The following is a 20,904-nucleotide window of genomic DNA, read 5'->3' as shown; positions in this document are numbered from 1 at the left end:
CACAAGCAAATGTAGTAGCTCCGTCCTGTGCATTCCCTGAGCACATTATACACACCTCTTACCAAGTCTTACTGTACTATATTTATTTGCATGTCTGTCTCTCTCACTAGACAGAATTCCTTTAGGGATGGGACTTTGTCTTATTCATGTTTGCATACCCAGATCACAGTGCTTTATACATATTTACCATGCAGTTAATATTTACCAAATATGCCTTCATTCAAAAAGTAATTTTTATGCTCAAGAAACTTAGGAGTGGATAGTGAATGAGAAAATTACCACAGATATCCTTTAAAAAAGCATACTGCATTTTTAAAATGTCTTATAAACTGATTTATATACAGCCTCTCAATAATACAACCACTTGCACACATCATTACCTTGGATAATTCTGAGTCATTATAATTAAAGCACTTTGGGGTTCATATTTATTAAGAAATGTTGAGACATATGAAAAGGCATGTAGAGTACCATTGATAGGTCTAACTGAGCTATCCAGCTTGGTTGGAATGTTGTCCCGATGAGCAGAGGTTGCGGGTTTGATCCTTTGTCAGAGCACATATGGGAACAGATCTTTTCCTGTCTCTGTCTCTTTTCCTCTCTCAAAAAAAGCTATAATAATAATAATAATAATAATAATAAATTCATGTGCCCACTGTTCAGTTTAAGGACTAAGGACTAAACTGTTGCCAGTGCTGCTAGAGCTTACAATATACCTTTTGCTAGAGCTTACTATATACCGTTCACCAGTCTCATCCCACTTCTTCCCCACCCTGGACTTGGTCATGTTGGTCATCCAGCACATTTCCTTATACCTTTACCACCTGTACTTGTAATCCTGAACACCATGTAGCATTGCATGCCATATTTTCAAACTATTATATGGATAGTATTACACTGTGGTATTCACTGGTACCTTTTTTCCCTTGACATTATATCTGTTAGTCAGCCATGTTGATAACTGTATTTCTACTTTTTCATGGCTCTATTCTGCTGGATGAATATGACTAAGCAGTCTCCTGTTGATGGACTTTGAGAATATTTTCAGTGATTTTACTATTACAAATAAAGCTTAAAATATGCTTTAAAATGTCTTTGCTAATAAATCAACCAATGGTGTAAATTTGGAAATCTAAGCTATTTAGGGAAGAGAGTCTACGTCTGTTTTAAACTCCACATTTTTGGCCTAATGTTTAGGATCTAACAATAAATGTATTAATTGAATTTCTATTTTCTGAATTACCTTGGTTTCATGACTGACATTTCTTCTAAAGAAAATTTGAAGCAACTTACAGTTAAACAGAAAACACTTAAACCAAAATAAAGACATGTTATTTCAGAAAACCTAGACGAGGATCTGCACCATCTGAGTCTAAGGATATATAGACCTCCTCCCACCCAAGATTACCATCCCCATGTTAGTGCCATATATAAAAATATTACTGCTATATAAAAGTTACCTTTTAGATGTTGAAAATTAAATTTAATTTCATTTTGACTTCAATAAAGGAAGAGAAATTGTCAGATTACATACCAAACTGACATTCATTATAAATTTTGAAAATATTTCTTTTGAATAATAATCAGGCAATAAATCTCTAGATTTCAAATGATTACACTTTGAAAACAAGATGTATCAACAGTGGTTAATGGCAGAATGACAAGGTATTTAGCCAACTAAAAACAAAATCAGGTACAGATAATGAGTTCTGACATTTTAAAATTTGTGACAAAATACTTTTAAAAGACAGCTCAAAAAAAAAAAGATAGCTCAACTGTCCTAGTTTCTATCAATGACAGAAGTCCTCTGAAATGCAACTGCTCAACCCTTTTATCAGTGTTTGGACAAATTGCTGAAATATCTAGCCCTCTATCGGCTTTACCGTATTTATAAATTGTAGTTATTGGCCTCTACCCAGATTCAGATGTTAGAGATTAGCCCAAAGCTGAGTACTGATTGAAATAGATTTAGGTAGACTAACCACTGAACCTTTCCAATTCACATTGTTGTAATCTATTAGATTTCATTGAATGAGACACAGGAGGATGCTATAATAAAGACCTTTGATAAAAGATTCCTAGAGTCAAGGTGTGTGTTTAGGGTATTGTATTTCTTAATCCATAAAAGTGTTTACATAAATTAAGAAAACATATTACAATCTCATGTCAGATTTAGAACTGGAATTCCTGAATAAGACTGTTTCTTGAGGAAATTGAGTGGCCTCTGGCCAAAAGAGGTATTGTTTTTCTTGTAAATTCTTTGTTTTCATAAAAAGGCTCTCTGGTTCTCAGAATGTGTTTGTTTTAAAGTAATTTAGTTTGAATTCACCCATGCCCAAGAGTCTCCTGAAAAGCCTTTCTTCAAGTTTTACAGTGTATGTTTTTTTACAGTACATTCCTGATGAATTTTGAAAAGTCTTTCATATGATATCAGTTTTAATAATTAAAGATGCATTTCCAAAGCCTATGTTCAGTCACATGAAATCTATAATTAATATCGATGATATTTTAAAAACAGTAGGAAAATTTTAGTGGTAAATCTTTCCTAATAGTATTAAGAAGTAAATGCATAGTTGTTTGTTCTGGGTTGGGGGGAGGTTCAGCCTCAAATGAATTTTCCTGTTTATAAGCTTTCTTGCAGTTTAGATATCTGACTTCAGGTGGTAGTAATATGTCATATCCATGTGGCTCCACAGATGACATTCTGTTTAAGGTCACCAGTTGACCCCACAGAGATTTATAATCATGAATGTACATATTTTTATATAAAAAGTAAAATAACTATATCTGTTTTATATCAGTGCTAAGGATACTTTGAATGAAACTTTAAAAACATATATATAATGAAAGATTCAATTGGACATTTTTATCTGTTCTAGTTTATTTACTAAGTGAAGAGTTTAATGCTTTCCAAAAAATTAGAAAATATAGAAAAATAAATTTAAAAGCACCAAATTTTATCAAACGTAATTGCTATTAATCTTTTTTTAAAATTCTCTTCCAGTCTTTTTTTATATGCAATTTTTAGTATGTTTTCAGTTTTTGGAGTAGAGTTTGATGGCAGACAAAGGTCGTTAGCTATAGTAACAGTGTATATATAGCATCTGTCTTTTTCAACTTTTAAAATTACAAGCTCATGGTATCTGCTTTGTGACTTCTTAATATCCTATTTATTGAAGTTTTCTATAATTTTATATAGTGATTTCCCTATTAGTATATAATGTACTTTTCTGGTCTTCAGTCATCAAGAGTATTTTATCTCTGCCTTCCATCCACTACCTTTCAAGAAGACCATTATTTCATTGCATTTATACTTGGTTTTTGTTTTAACACAAAAGAATTTCTATTTTATTTATTTATTTACGTATTTATTTTATTAAGTGAGAGACAGGGAGGCAGAGGAACAGATTATTGCATGCACCCCAACCAGGATCCACTCAGCAAGCCCTCTATGGGACACGCTTTTTCCATCTGGGGCCACTGTTCTGTTGCTCAGCAGCCAAACCATTTCAGCACCTGAGGCAAGGCCATAGAGCCATCCTCAGCACCTGGGGCCAATTTTGCTGAAACCTTTGGAGCCATGGCTTCAGGGCAGGGTGAGGGTGAGAGGAGTAGAAGGGTGAAGAAACAGATGGACGCTTCTCTTGTGTGCCCTGACCGGAAATTGAACCCAGAACTTCCACACATCAGGCTGACGCTCTACCATTGAGCCAACCAGCCAGGGCCACAAAAGAATTTTTAATTTATCTCTGAAGAGCTAAATATCTAATATTTCCTTTATTGCATTTAAATGAAACTTCCATAAAATTTTAACTATCAGTTTCAATTATGAATGAAAACATGTAGTTTCCTTGTTATTGTCATATCATTTGAATGTTTTATAATCTTGTAAATTATACCTAACCATTTACAACATTTTAGGACCTGTGATATTATGAGATGAATCTATTACCTGCTTTCTACCAAAATAATTTTTTCTTTTCTTTTTTTATAGCATAGAACATTGCATTAAAGAAATACAGTGTGAAGTTAATAAACAGTGTCCAGATGTACAGCTGCAGACAACAACTGACTGTCTTGAATGGTTAAATAACTATAATTATAATTCGTCCAAGTCACCTTCTATTCCCCATGGAGATTTGATAAAATTTCTCAAAACAATGGTAAAAAAATAATATTTGCTTTATAGTGGAGTGGGGACGGATGGAATAGAATTTATTCCATTTCTATTTATAAATATTTATTTTAGTGATCATGTTATCCAATGAGATATTTGTTTTTAATTTTCTTAAGATGTTTATCAATAAAATGAAGTTTTATTTAAATGGAGATTAAACCAGACTTTTGGGTGCTTTGTAATGTAATGCACACCACAAAGTATATATGTACCACAGTTGTCTACCAGAAAAGTTTGTATTTGTTACATTTTGTGTTCCTTCACAACTACTCATTTTCCCTGTTCTCATTATTAAGAATAATGAGATTATCATTGATTGTATTGATTAAGTAGCCTTATCTAATCTTTCCTTTCCTCTGCAACCTGCGGGCATGTTTAGTTCTTTTCAATCAAGGCAGCAATTTATATGAAACACTTTTAATTGGTGAAGAAATATTACATTGGTCATTTCTTGATACTGACCACCCTCTATGTTAAATAAGTTTTTGTGGCCTTCAATAAGAACATTTATTTTATTACTTCTATATCTATAAGAGTGATTAACTTGCAAAACAGTTTTCCAGAGAAACAGCACAAGTGTTAGAAAGCAGTATTTCTGTACCTTATGGTTTTGATTTAATTTAGGGAAAAAGGCGACATCATTTTTGTCTAAACATCAAACATTGACTAAGGCAGATGTGGAAAATATCTTGAGGTTGTAGATGGCTTAGGATGACAGAATCAGATGAAAATAGTTTTTGGCTGTTCTTATTATTGCAGATGTCTCTTTAATGTTACAGAGTAATGAAAGAGAAAGGAAGACTATGTGCCTTGAAGCCTATTCTTTTAAGAAAATCCTCTCACCCATTATCTCTTGAAGGTGGAGTCTTGAAGAATAAATATGGATATAGTTATTCCTTTAATTTCTATTAAGAGCCATGTGTATTGAATTTCATTAATATTGATGTAATAATGCTTTCTCATTTAATTAAAAGCAAAAGCTTTTAATTATCTTTTAATCTGTCACACATAAGTCATTCTCTATTCACTGCAGGGCAAAGGCTGCCTTAGTTTTGTTCAAATTCATTAGACTGATAGGCTTGTTTGAGACCTAGGTGGGGTTTTTTAATATAATTGATCATGTTATTTTGAGAAAAGACCATATTATTAAAACAGATCCTAATTAAAATGAACTTATTTCAAGTTTTTACATGATAAAATTGTCAATCTTGACAGCATTTTTCATATTTTTTTACAAATATATTTTTATTTATTAATTATCTAGCTATTTAAATAAAAAACAGATTCTAATTATAGCAATTATTCTGAAGTTATTTTCAAAATTTAAGCAATCGTACTAAACATATATTTTAAACCTATGTAATCTGTACTTTTCTTGATCAAATATTTGCAGTTATTGACTTATTTAAAGAAACCCAAGGTTTCAGCACTCATATGACTCACTTGCTTCATAGAATTTACTATAATACGATGTTCTGGACAATAAGGACATTTCTTTTCCTAAGTGTCGAAGGAACTGAATGCGTGGAGAAGAGAGATGCAGTGAAAAGTCACTGCAGGCTGTGGCTCTGTAGAACGTAGTAGATTGAAGTGGGACCAGGACGGTGACGCCGGGAACTGAATGCATGGAGAAGAGAGAGATGCAGTGAAGAGTCACTGCACGCTGTGGCTCTGTAGAACGTAGTAGAGTGAAGTGGGACCAGGACGGTGACGCGGGAGCCCTGCTGGGTCTTCTGCTTTACTGTCGTGATTTTGGAAAGTACCTTACACACACATACTTAAGTGTCCTTATCTGTAGATTGGGTTTTTAAATATCTTGTGTCACAGAGTTTTCATAATGAATAAGCCAGAGACTGTATAGAAAAGTACTTCTTTTGTATTAAAATACTATAAAGATATTGGATATTATTTATTACAGATAGAATATTAAATTAGACATTACAGTGCTTCAAATGACAACGCAGATTCCTGGAATTTGTCTAAGTTGTTCCTAATTCTGAATCACACATAATACCTGTGGTGTCTTTGTCAATAAAATATTTCAAAGCCAGCCTGGTTCTATGCCACTTTCACCTTGCTTCCATTTTTCTTATAATCAGCTTGTTGCTACCTAGAGAATATAAACTAATTTTAGTATTAACTGAAATAGACATAGTTGGGAAAGTGGGCATGTAAAGGGTATGTGTACATGTAAAATTCAAATAATTAGTAAAAATATAATTTTGTCCCTTTACCATTCATAATTACACCTACCATTGTTTTCTGTCAGTATGGAAAATCTTTTAGGGGATGATTCTAACAGTATTGTTTTCTTATTTTGAGTTAGTTATTTCTTTAGAGAGAACTGAAATATTCTCAGATTAATGTAAAATCTTCTTAATATGGCTCTCAAAAAGGAATTTTAAAGGAAAGTTAAAGTTTTTAAATGTATTAACTTATTTCTCAAGATAGCAGCTATTAGCAACCTCAAGACACATACTGTATTTGAAGGTCTCCATTTACTGTGTTCATTTGGAGTTATATGATAATAAGTATACTCAGGTGTGAAAATTATCTACCAGGAACTAATTAGGATATGATCTTCAATTTATCTTGTCTTAGTGATACATTTCAGTTGCTGTTTTACTACAGGTTTTTATTTAGAATTTTGAAGCTGCAGCTTTTACACCACGTAATTTCTATCGGGTGTATAACGATGAGAGCTAAACCTATGTACGTCTACAGATGTAATTGAAAATATAGTTCATCACCTTGAGAAACCAAACAAATACTAACATTCTAAAATGTCTGAATTGATTAAATTTCAAATGCATAAAATTTTGAAGAGCATCAGTTTTCTAATTTGAACTAAATTATGAAATTTTGACTAGAGATTATTTTTTTCTGTTATTCCTACAGTTAATCACATTTGTAACATTATTATTTACTTTTATTAGCAAGATTTGTTGAAGAATGAACAAAATCAAGAAGAAATGATTTTGGATTTACTTCGGGACCTTTCCTGCCAAAGCAGCATTTCATTGCCATCAACTCTAAGTGGAATATCTTTCCACTTCTTCTCTAGGACTTCTCTTCATTCTGTTGAAGATCATTCCTCTATGGATGTAAAGTCAATGTGGGATGATATAAGACTACATCTTCGACGCTTCTTAGTGAGCAAATTACAAAGCCATAATAAAATAAACAATTTGCAGCAAAAGATTCTGTTGAAAAATCAGTGCATACAAGAACTCTTACTTCTTTATCCAGAATCAGAAGTTATAATCAAGTATCAGAACATACAAAATAAGCTGTTGGCTAAACTTCTGCAGCACTGCTTTTCTTCTTACAGCAGAGACTCAAATTTAGACATAACGGTTCGTGGATACCAAAGTGCAATGCTTAAGTTATACTCAATGATAAAAGAGGATTTTAACACACTGCATGAAATTTTAGCTCCATCCTCAACAGTGAAATTTATTAAAGAAACTTACCTGGATACTGTTACAGAAGAAATGGCAAAATTTCTTAGAAATTTTTGTGACCTACAGTTCAAAGAAAGTGCTCCCCATGTGATTAAAACAACCAAGAGCTCCAGCAGGCATAGAGGAGCAGTGCATGCTTTGGGTTAGTGATTTTACTTAAGCTTTTTAAAATCTTTAATTTTCTAATATTTTTCTATTTGCTTAAACCTAATTGCAAACTTGAAAATAAATGTTATGAAATTTTATAATCCATGATTCTCATGCTTTCCTTTTTCTGTAAGTATAGTAAGGGAAGTGTTTTCTTTCCTGTTAATTAAATTATTAAAGATAATGTAATTCAAAAATATTGTCACTAAGATTTTCAGGTTTTTTTGATTGCATAAATTATTCGGCAAAACTGTGTGTGTGTGTGTATATACATATATACATATAAACACACACATATATTCAGTTATATTTAAACATATACAAAAGGAAAAAGTATTTTTAACCCACATTTGATCCGAAGCTGAAGTATTATCAGGTAAAAAGAAATGTTAAAAAAAAAATTTGTTGAGGCCTGACCTGTGGTGGCGCAGTGGATAAAGCATCGGCCTGGAAATGCTGAGGTCGCCGGTTCGAAACCCTGGGCTTGCCTGGTCAAGGCACATATGGGAGTTGATGCTTTCAGCTCCTCCCCCTTGTCTCTCTCTCCTCTCTGTCTCTCCCTCTCTCCCTCTCTCTCCTCTAAAATGAATAAATAAAATAAAAATTAAAAACAAAAGCAGAAAAAAAAAAAACTATGAAAAAAAAAAAATTTGTTGAACCTGACCTGTGGTGGCACAGTGGGTAAAACATCGACCTGGAATGCTGGGGTCACTGGTTCAAAATCCCGAGCTTGCCTGGTCAAGGCACGTAGGGGAGTTGATGCTTCCTGCTTCTCCCCTCTCTGTCTCTCTCTGTCTCTCTCTCCCTCTGTCTCTTCTCTCTAAAATGAATAAAAAATGTTAAAAAAAAAGTTTTGGAAAAATAAAATTTGTTGAAATTTGCATTAACTAAAATTGGAAGTTTAATACTATAATATTTTAGTCAGCCAGTTTCAATAAAGATCTGTTATGAAATGCAAATTATAAAATTTTATATTATAATTGGTTATGGAAGCATAGGATTTTAACTAAAGCTGATTTTAAAAGTTCCTCTAATATTACTTTTATAACGGGTCAGGAACCTGTGGCTCGCAAGCCAGATGTGGCTCTTTTGATGGCTGCATCTGGCTCGCAGACAAATCTTTAATAAAAAAAACAATAACGTTAAAAATATAAAACATTCTCATGTATTATAATCCATTCATTTCCTACCGCTCATGTTCATGGTTGCGGGGGCTGGAGCCAATCACAGCTGTCCTCTGGGACAACACCAAATTTTTATTGGATAATGTGTAACGTACACAGGTCGTTGTATGGCTTTCACGGAATTACATTTTAAAATATGTGGTGTTCATGGCTCTCTCAGCCAAAAAGTTTCCCGACCCATTCTATAAGAATACATACAAATAAAAGATGATTTGACAATCCCTAATTTTATTCAAAAGTAAAGAAAAAAGGAAAGAAACCATTGTGATGCAATAAACTATTTCCTGCCATTTAAATTTTCCACTAATGGAGAAATAGCAAGGTAAAACTTATTTTGAAAATTATGATTAATCATGCTTTTACATAAAACACAGGTTTTATGTCAAGAGATTCATAACTATATTTTTAATGTATTTAAAAGTTATCATGTAGTGAATTGCTATCTTTGAATTCATGATCACTTTATAAAAATTCACATAGCTCATTATATTTTTGCTTTCCTTAATAAAATGTGAGAATACAAATTACTCTGATATATGAATTTTTAAATAATTTAATGTTTTCTTTAAAATTATTTTTCTTCAGAAGTTGTATCACATCACAGAACAGAGCTGCATTAGCCAATTTTAGGTTACGACAGAACACAAAGTAGGTCACCGTAATTTAGGAACAGTCCAAACTTGTTCAAAGCAAATAGATTTTCAATTTAGTTGTTAACATTGCTTTTAAATACATTACAAAATTTTTATATCTTCTAAAATATTTCTGCTTATAAAGTGTTTTCATTGTGAAAGTTTTATATGTGCTAAATATAGTTTATTACAGAAGATAAGTGTAAGGTATTTTTCCCCGCCGAAAAGGAAGGAAGGGGCTGGAGCCACAAAGTGTGGAATAATAAAAGGCTTTATTGAGTACAGAGCGCATCCCGCCCGACGAGGTTCCCTGGCCCCGAGGAAAAGATGGAGGCCAGGGAAGTCACAAGTAGTGACCCGCGTGGGAGATATTTAAAGGGTCCCTAGGTGGTCGAGCTAATATGACGTGATGACATCTCACTGGCTGGCAGACAGTTGCTGTTTCCAAAGGGTTCCTGGGAAGTTTCTTTTGGCGCGCTTGGTTGTGGGCTGTCCTAGCCAAAGTTCCCGGGTTCCTTACGTGACCTTCCGCCATTATCCACCAACCTTACAATAAGATTCATATGGTTGAAAATATGTGTAAGTTGCTATGGAGTCTTTGAGGCTGATATTGAGGTGTTTTCCCATTTGTGAGGGAGAATTGTTGTGTTGGCTTTATTACCAAAATCTGAAAGATTTTGCACAAATTCAGGATCCTTTATCTGAACTTTAGTATAAATTACTTGTTACATGAATGAGTTCTGTATGTCAGGCACTGTGCTAAGTACATCACATCCCTTATTATCCTAATTTCATAAACAAAAAAAAGAAGCTTAAATTAACTTGTCCTGGATATGTTTTACAGAGCGAGGATTCATATGGAGGTCTTTATGTCTCTAAGACCCGGGTTCTCAACCACTATTCTATTGGACCTTTTCTGAAAAAGTATAATTAAATGCTTGTCATTTTTAAAAGAAATTTTAAACAGTACCGTTTGAATGGGGCTACCTGAAAATGGATTCAGTTCAGCTCTACAGTGCATATACCATAAATCATTTAGCAGCTACCTTGTTAAGGTTCTAAGCTAGACACATTAAGGGAAATAAAACTAAATGAGTAATTGCTGCCAATGCTGTATATACTGCTGAGCCAGCTCTGGATTGATCAGCATTAATAATATTTGACCCAATGACCAAATTTTATGTATTAAGGAAATACAGTTTAACATGAGCAAAATGATAATTTATTCATATTTATTAATACAACATACAATAATATTTATAATCTGTATGTATATATATGGTAATACCTGTATGTGAATAAAATCTAGATTGGTTTGAATGGTTTGTATGTTATATTATCTTTAGTATATGTCTATATTTTTATATTCACCAAGTTTTGATATTTTGTCTGACACTATAGAAAGACATTCTTTTAAATAACAAGAGCTAACATTTATTGGGTCAGACATTGATGTACATTATCTCCTTTAACTCATCTTTATCTCATCAAATCTACCAAATAATGTAGATACCAGTATTTATTATCTATATTGTATGGTAAGGAAAGGAAGGCATAGAGATATTAAGTAATTTACTCAGGGTTCCAGAGTGAAACCAGGATTTAGATTTAGTCTGTCTTACTCCAGAGCCACTGCTCTGTGATGGTGTTCTACTGCCTAAAAGAACAGGATGCAAATAGCACATTGCATGAAAACAATACTCTGTGTGCTAACTACATTAGTGTAGTCATTGTTTTACTTTTCCCTAAACTACCGTACACTCTTTGCATTTGAAGACTACATATGCCAACTTGAAAGGTTTTGCTTATAATTTTTATTTTGTGATCTCCTGATATATTGTAAGCGGGCCTTATATGTATGCTAGCCATTTTTATTTTAAGGTCTATTGAGATATAATTAACATCTAACATTGTGTAAGTTTAAGATGTACAGCGTGTTGATTTAATACACTTAGATATTGAGAAATGGTTACCACTGTAATATTAGCTAATATTTCCATCACATCCCATGATTAGAATTACTTTTTAGTGGGGAGAGAATTCTATTTAAACAACTTACAAGTATATAATATATTATTGTTAATTACAATCGTAATTCAGTGCATTTGATTTCCTGAACTAGCTGATCTTTTTTGTGTGTGTGTGTGACAGAGAGAGGGACAGATAGGGACAGACAGACAGGAAGGTAGAGAGATGAGAAGCATCACCTTAGTTGTTCATTGATTGCTTTCTCATATGTGCCTTGACTGGGGGGCTACAGCAGACTGAGTGACCCCTTGCTCAAGCCAGCGACCTTGGGTTCAAGCTGGTGAGCTGTGTTCAAACCAGATGAACCCGCGCTCAAGCCAGTGACCTCGGGGTTTTAGAACTTGGGTCGTCTGCGTCCCAGTCCCATACTCTACCCACTGCGCCACTGCCTGGTCAGGCCTTACTTTTTTAATTGGAAGTTTATACCCTTTAACCAACATCTCTTCTATGTATCAATATTTCTCCATGCCCCATTCCCTGGTAACCACCCTAATACTCTCTGTTTGTACAAGTTCAGTTATTTTAGATTTCACATATCAGTGATATCACACAGTATTTGTCTTTCTCTGTCTGACTTATTTCACTTAGCATAATGCCTTCAAGTTCCACCCATGTTGTTACAAGTGGCAGGGTTTCCTCTCACAGCTGAGTAATATCTGTGTGTGTGTGTGTGTGTGTGTGTGTGTGTGTGTGTGTGTGTGTGTGTCTATTTCATACATCTTTAGCCATTCATCTGTAGACAGACACTTAGGTTGTTTCTACATTTTGGCATGTATGGCCTTTGTTATGTTGAGGTATATTTCTTTTATTTTAATTTCATTGAAAGTTTTTATTATGAAGGAATTTTGAATTTTCTCAAATGCTTTTTATGCATCTATAGAAATGATCATATGATTTTTTTGTCTTTCATTCTATTAATGCATTAGATTACATTTATTGCTTTCCATATATAGAACTATCCTTGCATCCCAGGGATAAATATAGTACTTCTTGATCATGGTGTATGATCCTTTTAATGTGCTATTGAATTCATTTTGCTAATATTTTTTGAGAATCTTTGCAAATGTCCTCATCAGTTATATTGGTCAGTAATTTTTTCTTTCTTTTAGTGTCCTTATTTGGCTCTAATATCAGGATAGTACTAGCCTTTTAAAATGAGTTTCGGAATGTTCAATCCTCTTCTATTTTTTAAAGAGTTTGTATACTAATCTTAATAATGTCCTGTCTGTTTATGCATAATCTACTATGTCTTAATGAGCTAAACAATTTGGACATACTGAATCTTCGTCTGATTTTTCTAGTAAACTGAAAATTGGTTATTCTTCTCCGAATGATCTGTAAATTCTCTCTCTACATATATGTATAAACATACGCATGTTTATATTTATAGTTATATACATAGCGAGAGAATATTATTTGAGCATCAAAAATAAAAATTTCTACTTACTATTTGATGAACATCTTTACATCTGAGTTTATTTAATTTTTTGAAAAGCCTTTCATAATATTCATATTTTAAATATGAGAAAACTGAGACTTTTAAAAGTAACTATTGTCCAAGGCCACAGAGCTAATAACCCACAGATAGAGGATTTCTCTGTTTGCAGTTATTTGGTATAATATCTCGACACTCTGCTAAACTCTGCAGCAAAAACTGTGCAAGGCACTAGGATAATCAGCAAAAAAAATTTTCCAAAGCATTTTCACATTTTCTTTTTTGATTTTACATTTCTGTGTTTTTACTCTCATTCAGTGTTTTTGCTTTTTTTTTTAATTGACAATGATTCATAACTGACTCATGATTTGCTTATGCTTATTAACTCAGAAACTAACTTGATGCAGCTTTTATGCCATTTTATTTTATTTACCAGCTGTCCTTTCTGGTAGTGGTGTTCACCTGGGCACCCTAGTGTTTCACCTACAGCCATGGAGCTGTGTGTTGATTCAGGCTCTTCTATATGTAAAATATGGTGACAATCTCTAACTATTTCCCGTGGTAAAGTACCAGACAGTTTTATTTACATATAATGTTATCTCTTGATTTAAATTATACATTTTGACATTGTATAGTAACCTGTCTTTCCTTTAATAGTCATATGATTTTGACTATTATATTTTTGGGGAGCATGTGCTATTTTAGTATTATAATACATTTAGAAGTGTATAGTTTGTAATATTTTATTATGTGAGGAAAATTATGAAATAGTGGTAATATAGCTATTAGAGAATCTTTGTGATTTGGTGATTGGTCCTAGAAAAGAACATTATTTTTTTACAGATATTCTTTTTTATAAAGTGTAAAGAATGATTTATGAACCAAGATGTTTTCAATAACCTTGCTTTTGTTTATCTCTATTCTGATAGTTTCTCTAATAAGTTTTCAGAAAAAATATTTTATTAAGGTTTATGATACAATGTTTTTTAAAAATTTAGTTTATAAGGCCTTAAAGTCAAAATGAACAGTTTTCAAAAGACTAGAAATTTGAATTTAGCACTTTGATTATAACCTGATCTGTCATTATCTAGGAAATCAGATCCATATTTATACATGTATAGATGTCATTTCAATTTCAGGAGAATAATGCCATTCTTATATAGTAACATTCTTCTATATCTATATTTGGAGTGTTTAAGTGATAAAATTACTTTAACCTTTAAAATTATATTTCCTTTAGATTTAAGAAAAGTTACGGTTGCATTTTTTAATGCTTTAAAAGTGATTATTGTTTATGTGTAGTAAATTTCAGTTAATTAAATCCTCTGAAATTTAATATGATATGATATAATTAGGGTAAAGTTCATGGTCCCCTGTACATCTTATTCTGGCTTTTTTTTTTTTTTTTTTTTTTTTTTAGAGAGAGATAGTGAGAGGGACAGACAGGGATAGAAAGACAGGAAGAGAGAGAAATGAGAAACATCAACTCATAATTGCAACACCTTAGTTGTTCATCGATTGCTTTCTCATATGTGCCTTGACCAGGGAGCTCCAGCCAAACCAGTGACTCCTTGTTCAAGCCCATGACCTTGGGTTTTAAGCCAGCAACCTTTGGGCTCAAGCTAGTGAACGTGGGGTCATGTCTATGCCATGAGTGCAGCAACCCTGCACTCAAGCTGGTAAGCCCACGCTCAAGTTGGCGACCTCAGGGTTTGAACCTGGGTCCTCAGCATCCCAGGCTAACACTCTGTCCCAGGGGTTGGGAACCTTTTTGGCTGAGAGAGCCATAAACGCCACATATTTTAAAATGTAATTTCGTGAGAGCCATACAATGGCCCATGTACCATAAGCATTATCCAATAAAAATTTGGTGTTGTCCTGGAGGACAGCTGTGATTGGCTCCAGCCACCCACAACCATGAACATGATCGGTAGGAAATTAATGGATTGTAATACATGAGAATGTTTTATATTTTTAAAGTTATTTTTTTATTAAAGATTTGTCTGCGAGCCAGATGCAGCCATCAAAAGAGCCACATCTGCTTCGCGAGCCATAGGTTTCCGACCCCTTCTCTATCTGCTCTGCTACCACCTGGTCAGGATTTCTTTTTTTTTTTGAGGTTATTGTTTGCTTGAAAGAGAAAGATTTAAGAGTATATGATACATGCCTTTGAATATTTAAAAGTTCCAAAATTTTGCAATGGGTGGGGGGTTGAAACTGAGTGGCCTCTGATGACCCTTTCCTTTCATAGCCCTTGCTATTTTGTTTAAGGAAGATGGGGTGAGGAAGTAAATGGAATCCATCATGGGATGAAAAGATATTAAAGGGTAAAGAAAACTCTCAAATCAAAATAAAGGTAAAGTTCTTTTTTTAAAAAAAATTACAAGTAGTATTTTTTCTTTGTCACCATAGAAAGTTTGAATTTTAAACAGATTCTTGGACTGGGGGCCCATATCTGTTGGTTGTTCAACTTTAGCACCTGTCTCATCGCAGTAGCTGTTGCAGAACAGCTACCTTGAGGCTTCTTGAGCTTTCCTTCATGAGCTTCTTCAGCATTTTCATTTTTCTAAGGAAGACATCATGTAGCAGATACATAGATGGCCATGTCTTGTCCAGTGGTGTCTGAAATCAGTCATTGCCCACTTCATAGAAGTCATTTGTCTATATCTCTCAGGCCATGATCTCCATCATCTTCTGGATGTGGTGTACCTGTTGGTGCTGAGCATTAGAGGTACTCAAACCTGATTGTTGCATTTTTAGTAAAACCAACACAGAACAGACAAAGTAAATAACCATTCATAGTCTTGACATCGACATGAGTTTCAATCATGGTGTGCAGTTTTTGACCATGGAACACATTTTAGTCATGGGTAAGATCTATGCCATAGAAATGTTAGGAAGATTTTGCCCTGAACATCCTCAGTAATTCTCTTCAATTTTCTAAATACAACTTCTTTATTAGGCACACTTCAAAAACACAACCTTGAGAACATCAGATGTGATTTTGGTTCCTTGAATTCTTTTGACTAGTGTTTTCCCAATATTTCTTATATTGGACATAGCTGGTGTTTTCACATCATACCAATCTTTCTTAAAGTGGGCCAACCACTTCTTCTTGGCTCCCTTTTTGCCATCTTTTGTAAAGTGCTTATTCTTCCGACTGCATGGTGCTGCACAGAGAGCCAAAAGCTAACGGTAGAACTCTTGACTAGGAAGGCACAGATCACAGTTGGAAAGTACGTCAGTGGAAAGTCACCCATGTCTCTCCTACTCTTCAAGTAGCTACGACTACCTGAGTGAGGATCTCAAGGAAAGGTAAAGACATATCTTGAGGCCAGCATGCAAAATGCATGCAAAAAGAAGCATTTGTTTTGAATATTGTTATAGAGCAAACCAAGCCTCCTGGAGGGACACCGCATCTCTTCACTGTTGTTTACTAAGACAGAAGTAAAGACCCCTGTAGCTCTCTAATGAAATTATGCTTGTTACTGTAGTGCAGTGGTTCTCAAATTTTTTGAAGTTGGGGTGCATTTAAAATCCTACAAATAATTGTAGGCGCACTATATACAAATTTCTTAGAAATATGTTATAATAATTAAGTCAAATATTAAAGAAAAAATAAAGTCCAAGTGTGCTTTTATGGTAATTAAATGAAATAAATATGACAAAATTAAATTTATTCTGACATTAAAAGACATTTTTACATTACATTTTTTGAGTTATGCTTTTTAGAATTCGTAGAAAAGAGGGGTTAAAAAATAAAAAAAGACAAAAAATTTATCTTTTTATATATATAGATACATTCTTAGTAAGATTTAGTAAATTTGGCAGGTCCTGGTGTGAATGCATTAAGTTTTTTCATTCTTGTGTTTATGAGAAACATGAGCCTGATGTGTCCTAGCGATTTCTTCAATGTTTGGGCATATATTTGAAAGGCAAACTCTCATTTTCTCATCAATACATTGAAGAATTCCTCTCTTTTTACTTTTAATTGTGTTGAGTGCAGAAAACCCCCACCATACATATCATCTTAACTTTGCACCAAACAAAAGATAGAAGAAACTTGCCTCCAGTCTTTCCGGGGAACATGGGGGTAGTGTAAATAATCCAGCACCACAGTTTAACAGTCTTTTGCAACCTAATCAGGCAAGTGAGGTGGGGGGTTGGGCAGACTGTCAGCTTACAGCCAATTCCCCACACATACCTCTGTCTCTAAATATCTAAACTCCAAAAACCCTGTTGCTGTTTTGGTCTCCAAAAGGCACATATTTCTCTGGAATACCATAGGGCGCACCTGGAAATCTTCTAGGGCACACCAAGGTGCCCTGGTGCACACTTAGAGAACCACTGCTGTAGTAGAAGCTGGAATTTAAAGTAATACAAAACAGTAAATGAGGGGAAAGCTGAGAGAAACTAGTATCTTTTTTTTTTTTTCTTTTTTTTTTGTATTTTTCTGAAGCTGGAAACAGGGAGAGACAGTCAGACAGACTCCCGCATGCGCCCGACCGGGATCCACCCAGCATGCCCAACCAGGGGCGACGCTCTGCCCACTAGGGGGCGATGCTCTGCCCCTCCAGGGTGTCGCTCTGCCATGACCAGAGCCACTCCAGCGCCTGGGGCAGAGGCCAAGGAGCCATCCCCAGCACCCGGGCCATCTTTGCTCCAATGGAGCCTTGGCTGCGGGAGGGGAAGAGAGAGACAGAGAGGGGTGGAGAAGCAAATGGGCGCTTCTCCTATGTGCCCTGGCTGGGAATCGAACCCGGGTCCCCCGCACGCCAGGCCGACGCTCTACCGCTGAGCCAACCAGCCAGGGCGAAACTAGTATCTTTATTCAGCTATCTCAATTATTTAAAAATAATAGTTTCAGCATTTTTTGCTATATCATTATTAAAAATGGTATAGCAAATTGTTAATTAGCTTTCCCCTGTCCCTCACTTCTTTATCATAATTGCTATTTTTAAGTAAAATACTGGTGCATTTCTTGTTTACAATTACTTTCCTTGCAGAAAGTAAAAAGTGTACTTGATTGAAAGTCATGGTGCTGGTCCTGAATCTCCCACCTCCTTGTTTTGTAACCTTAGATAAGTTATTTAACCTTTTTGCCTCTTTCTAATAAGTTAAAGGGGTTATTATAGGTAATATCTAAGGACTATTTAACTCTAAACTTTTTATGACTCTGTAAGTGACATTGAAATCATTCCAGAACCCGATTTTAGGCCTATAATTTGTCACTGGAAGCTGCCACATTTATTTTCTCTGCTGACAGGACAGATGTATTAACTGACTAAGCACGTGGCTTTGTATGCCACAGTAGCAGATACAAAAGCTTCTTTAGAATTTATCTGTGTGATTTTTTTTCCCCAAGTGAAATATGAAAATAGCAATGTCAAAACTGCCCACCTTCTATGGTTGGATTTTTTTTTATGAGGGTATGGTTGAGAAGGAATGTTGGTTATGAAGCAAAAACAGGAAGTTGAGTCTATCAGTTTACATCTGAAGCTATTCCTAGTAATTCTCGTTTGGGATTCCCATTTGGTCCAAAACAAAGTGTTTTTGTTTTGTTTCATTTTTTCTTTTAAATTTTTTGCAAGAGCGTTTTTAATCAGATTGTTATAAATTAAGATCACAGACAACTGGAAATGCAATTATTATTTTGTATTGCTGATTGAAAAGAAATCCATAGGCCTTTTCTCTAGCATGCAAGGCAGGGATTTAATAGTGACTTGTGGGGTTTTTTTAGAATTTTTTTTTAAGATTTTATTTATTCATTATAGAGAGGGAAGAGAGAGAGAGAGAAGGGGGGAAGAGCAGGAAGCATCAACTCCCATATGTGCCTTGACCAGGCAAGCCCAGGGTTTTGAACTGGCAACCTCAGTGTTTCCAGGTTGATGCTTTATCCACTGCGCCACCACAGGTCAGGCGTGACTTGTGTTTTGACCTAGAAAAGAACCAGCTTATTTCTGCAAGGCTGTAGACAGTAAGTAGGCAAGGAAAATACTTTACCCAAAAAGCATCTCTCTATCCATATAAATCCCTGTGTATGTACAAAAGGAAAGACTCAGGATTAGCCCTGTAAAGCATAGAAGATTGGTCCTGTCCTAAGAGTCTGTGGGTGAGAATTTCACAAGCCATATTATAATGAAACAATTATACATGTTAAACATTTGAAAATAATTTTAGTGATTTTTTTGTTCAGCATGTAAAGAAAGAAGTGATGATTTGCATTTTGGTACAATTGGTGCTAGAGCGTTTCCTACCAGTTCTGTTAAGTGGCATGTTCAGTGCCTTCTTAAGGCTTCTTCTCCTTGAGTATGCTAGGATGACCAAGCCAATAGCAGAGAGAAGGGAGCTCATCTTCCTTTGTCTGAGGAGGAGTGCATTCTCCATTCAATGTAATTTTTTTGTGCTATTGCTCTCTCCACAGTAGAAGTGCACAAGGTGAACCATTGAGATAGGGAAGAAAATTAGAACTATTCATTTTTATTTCATCCTTTGTATAGTAGTAAGCAGGACAGAACACATTCTTTGTGCCATTTAAGAAGACAGGGATTTTCGTGTTGAAAGTCATTCTCAGCCGTTCTGATTCTTGAGTTTTGATAAGGCACAAAGAGCTTAGGTTTTATTTTGTAGAAAATACTTCAAAAAGTATATATTTTGCAAAAGATACTACTTAAAACATGAGTTGAACATGAACTTTTGTTAATATTTTGCTATTGATCACCTTCATTTTTCCTTATCTATTTATAAATATGTCAATTTATTTATATAAGAGATACTGTTTTTCAGGTACATTTTATTCACCATACACCATGCTAAGCACTTTACCATCAGTATACTATTTGATTCTTGCCACATCTTTAAAAAGTTTTATATTATTCCCATTTTCTAGATTTGGAAACTGATTTTGGATAAGTTAAGTAGCTTGCCCAAAGTTCCACTGTTAGGAAATACCTCAGCTAGGATTTAAGTCCATTCTGAATTCTGACCAACTTATTCTCCTAACTACTGTGACTTTGTCTTTTGCTAAATAAATTCACTTTATTATATAAAGAATCTTTATATAATTGAATAGTAATTCCCATTTTAGTCACAGATCCTGATTTTTTTTTCAGCATATACAATTAAACAAACTTGAACTTTGGGAGGAACTGTGATGGAGTGCCAAGCTACATCACTGGCTTTTCTACTTGGGGATTATTTGGGGAAAATACCCAAGCTTTACATATTTATACATAAACAGAAAATAATAACATTAATAGTTGACTTAATATAAAAAGTATATATAGATGGAGATTCTTATTTTTAGAGATGCAAACAAGCTGCTTACATATAAGCTTTTTTGTTAGAGTTAAGCTAAAAGTAACTAAGTTACTAAAATAATTGAAGCAAATATTTCTAGGTTTTTATGATTAATAACACCGCTAGGTTTGCACGGTGCTTCCACATTTTTGGTTTTTGATTTATCTTTGCTATATAACCACTCTGAAATGAGAGAACGTAGCAATTCTAGTTCTTGTTTTGTCGGTAAAAAAAAGAAAGGCATTTGGCTGGTTAACAAATCAAATTTGAGACACAACAAATAAGTGTCTTTCCACCCTATCAATATCTTCTGAGAAAATAAGCAAAAAGTCTAACAGAATGTTTTTTCCCTGAGGAATTGATGGTGTTGTTAAGGTCTTTCTACTAAAGGTTGTGTAATCCAAAAATTATTTATTTGAATAAAAACTGTGAGATAAATGACTGAATGTGTACATGCATAAGAGGGTGTGGTTATGTGCTTGAGTAGATATGTGGTATTACACATATGCGCAAATATATTTATTTACTTTTACCTTTT

General features: G+C 34.2%; 1 protein-coding gene and 1 pseudogene across 1 annotated transcript in view; one reads left to right on the top strand and one right to left on the bottom strand.

Moving 5' to 3' along the window:
• Positions 1-20,904, top strand: part of KIAA0825 (KIAA0825 ortholog) — a 525,573-nt gene that overhangs the window by 77,818 nt on the left and 426,851 nt on the right. Inside the window, exons 4-5 of the mRNA XM_066381842.1 lie at positions 3,995-4,163; positions 7,114-7,783. Of these exons, the coding sequence (XP_066237939.1) occupies positions 3,995-4,163; positions 7,114-7,783 (839 nt within the window). The remainder of the gene's footprint in view (positions 1-3,994; positions 4,164-7,113; positions 7,784-20,904) is intronic.
• Positions 15,738-20,904, bottom strand: part of LOC136403332 (small ribosomal subunit protein eS1 pseudogene) — a 32,923-nt pseudogene continuing 27,756 nt past the window's right edge.

The sequence above is a fragment of the Saccopteryx leptura genome, chromosome 4 (genome assembly GCF_036850995.1).
Source record: "Saccopteryx leptura isolate mSacLep1 chromosome 4, mSacLep1_pri_phased_curated, whole genome shotgun sequence".
Classification (NCBI taxonomy): Eukaryota; Metazoa; Chordata; class Mammalia; order Chiroptera; family Emballonuridae; genus Saccopteryx; species Saccopteryx leptura.
The sequence above is the reverse complement of the archived record's forward strand: the minus strand, read 5'-3'. Positions and strand labels throughout refer to the sequence as shown.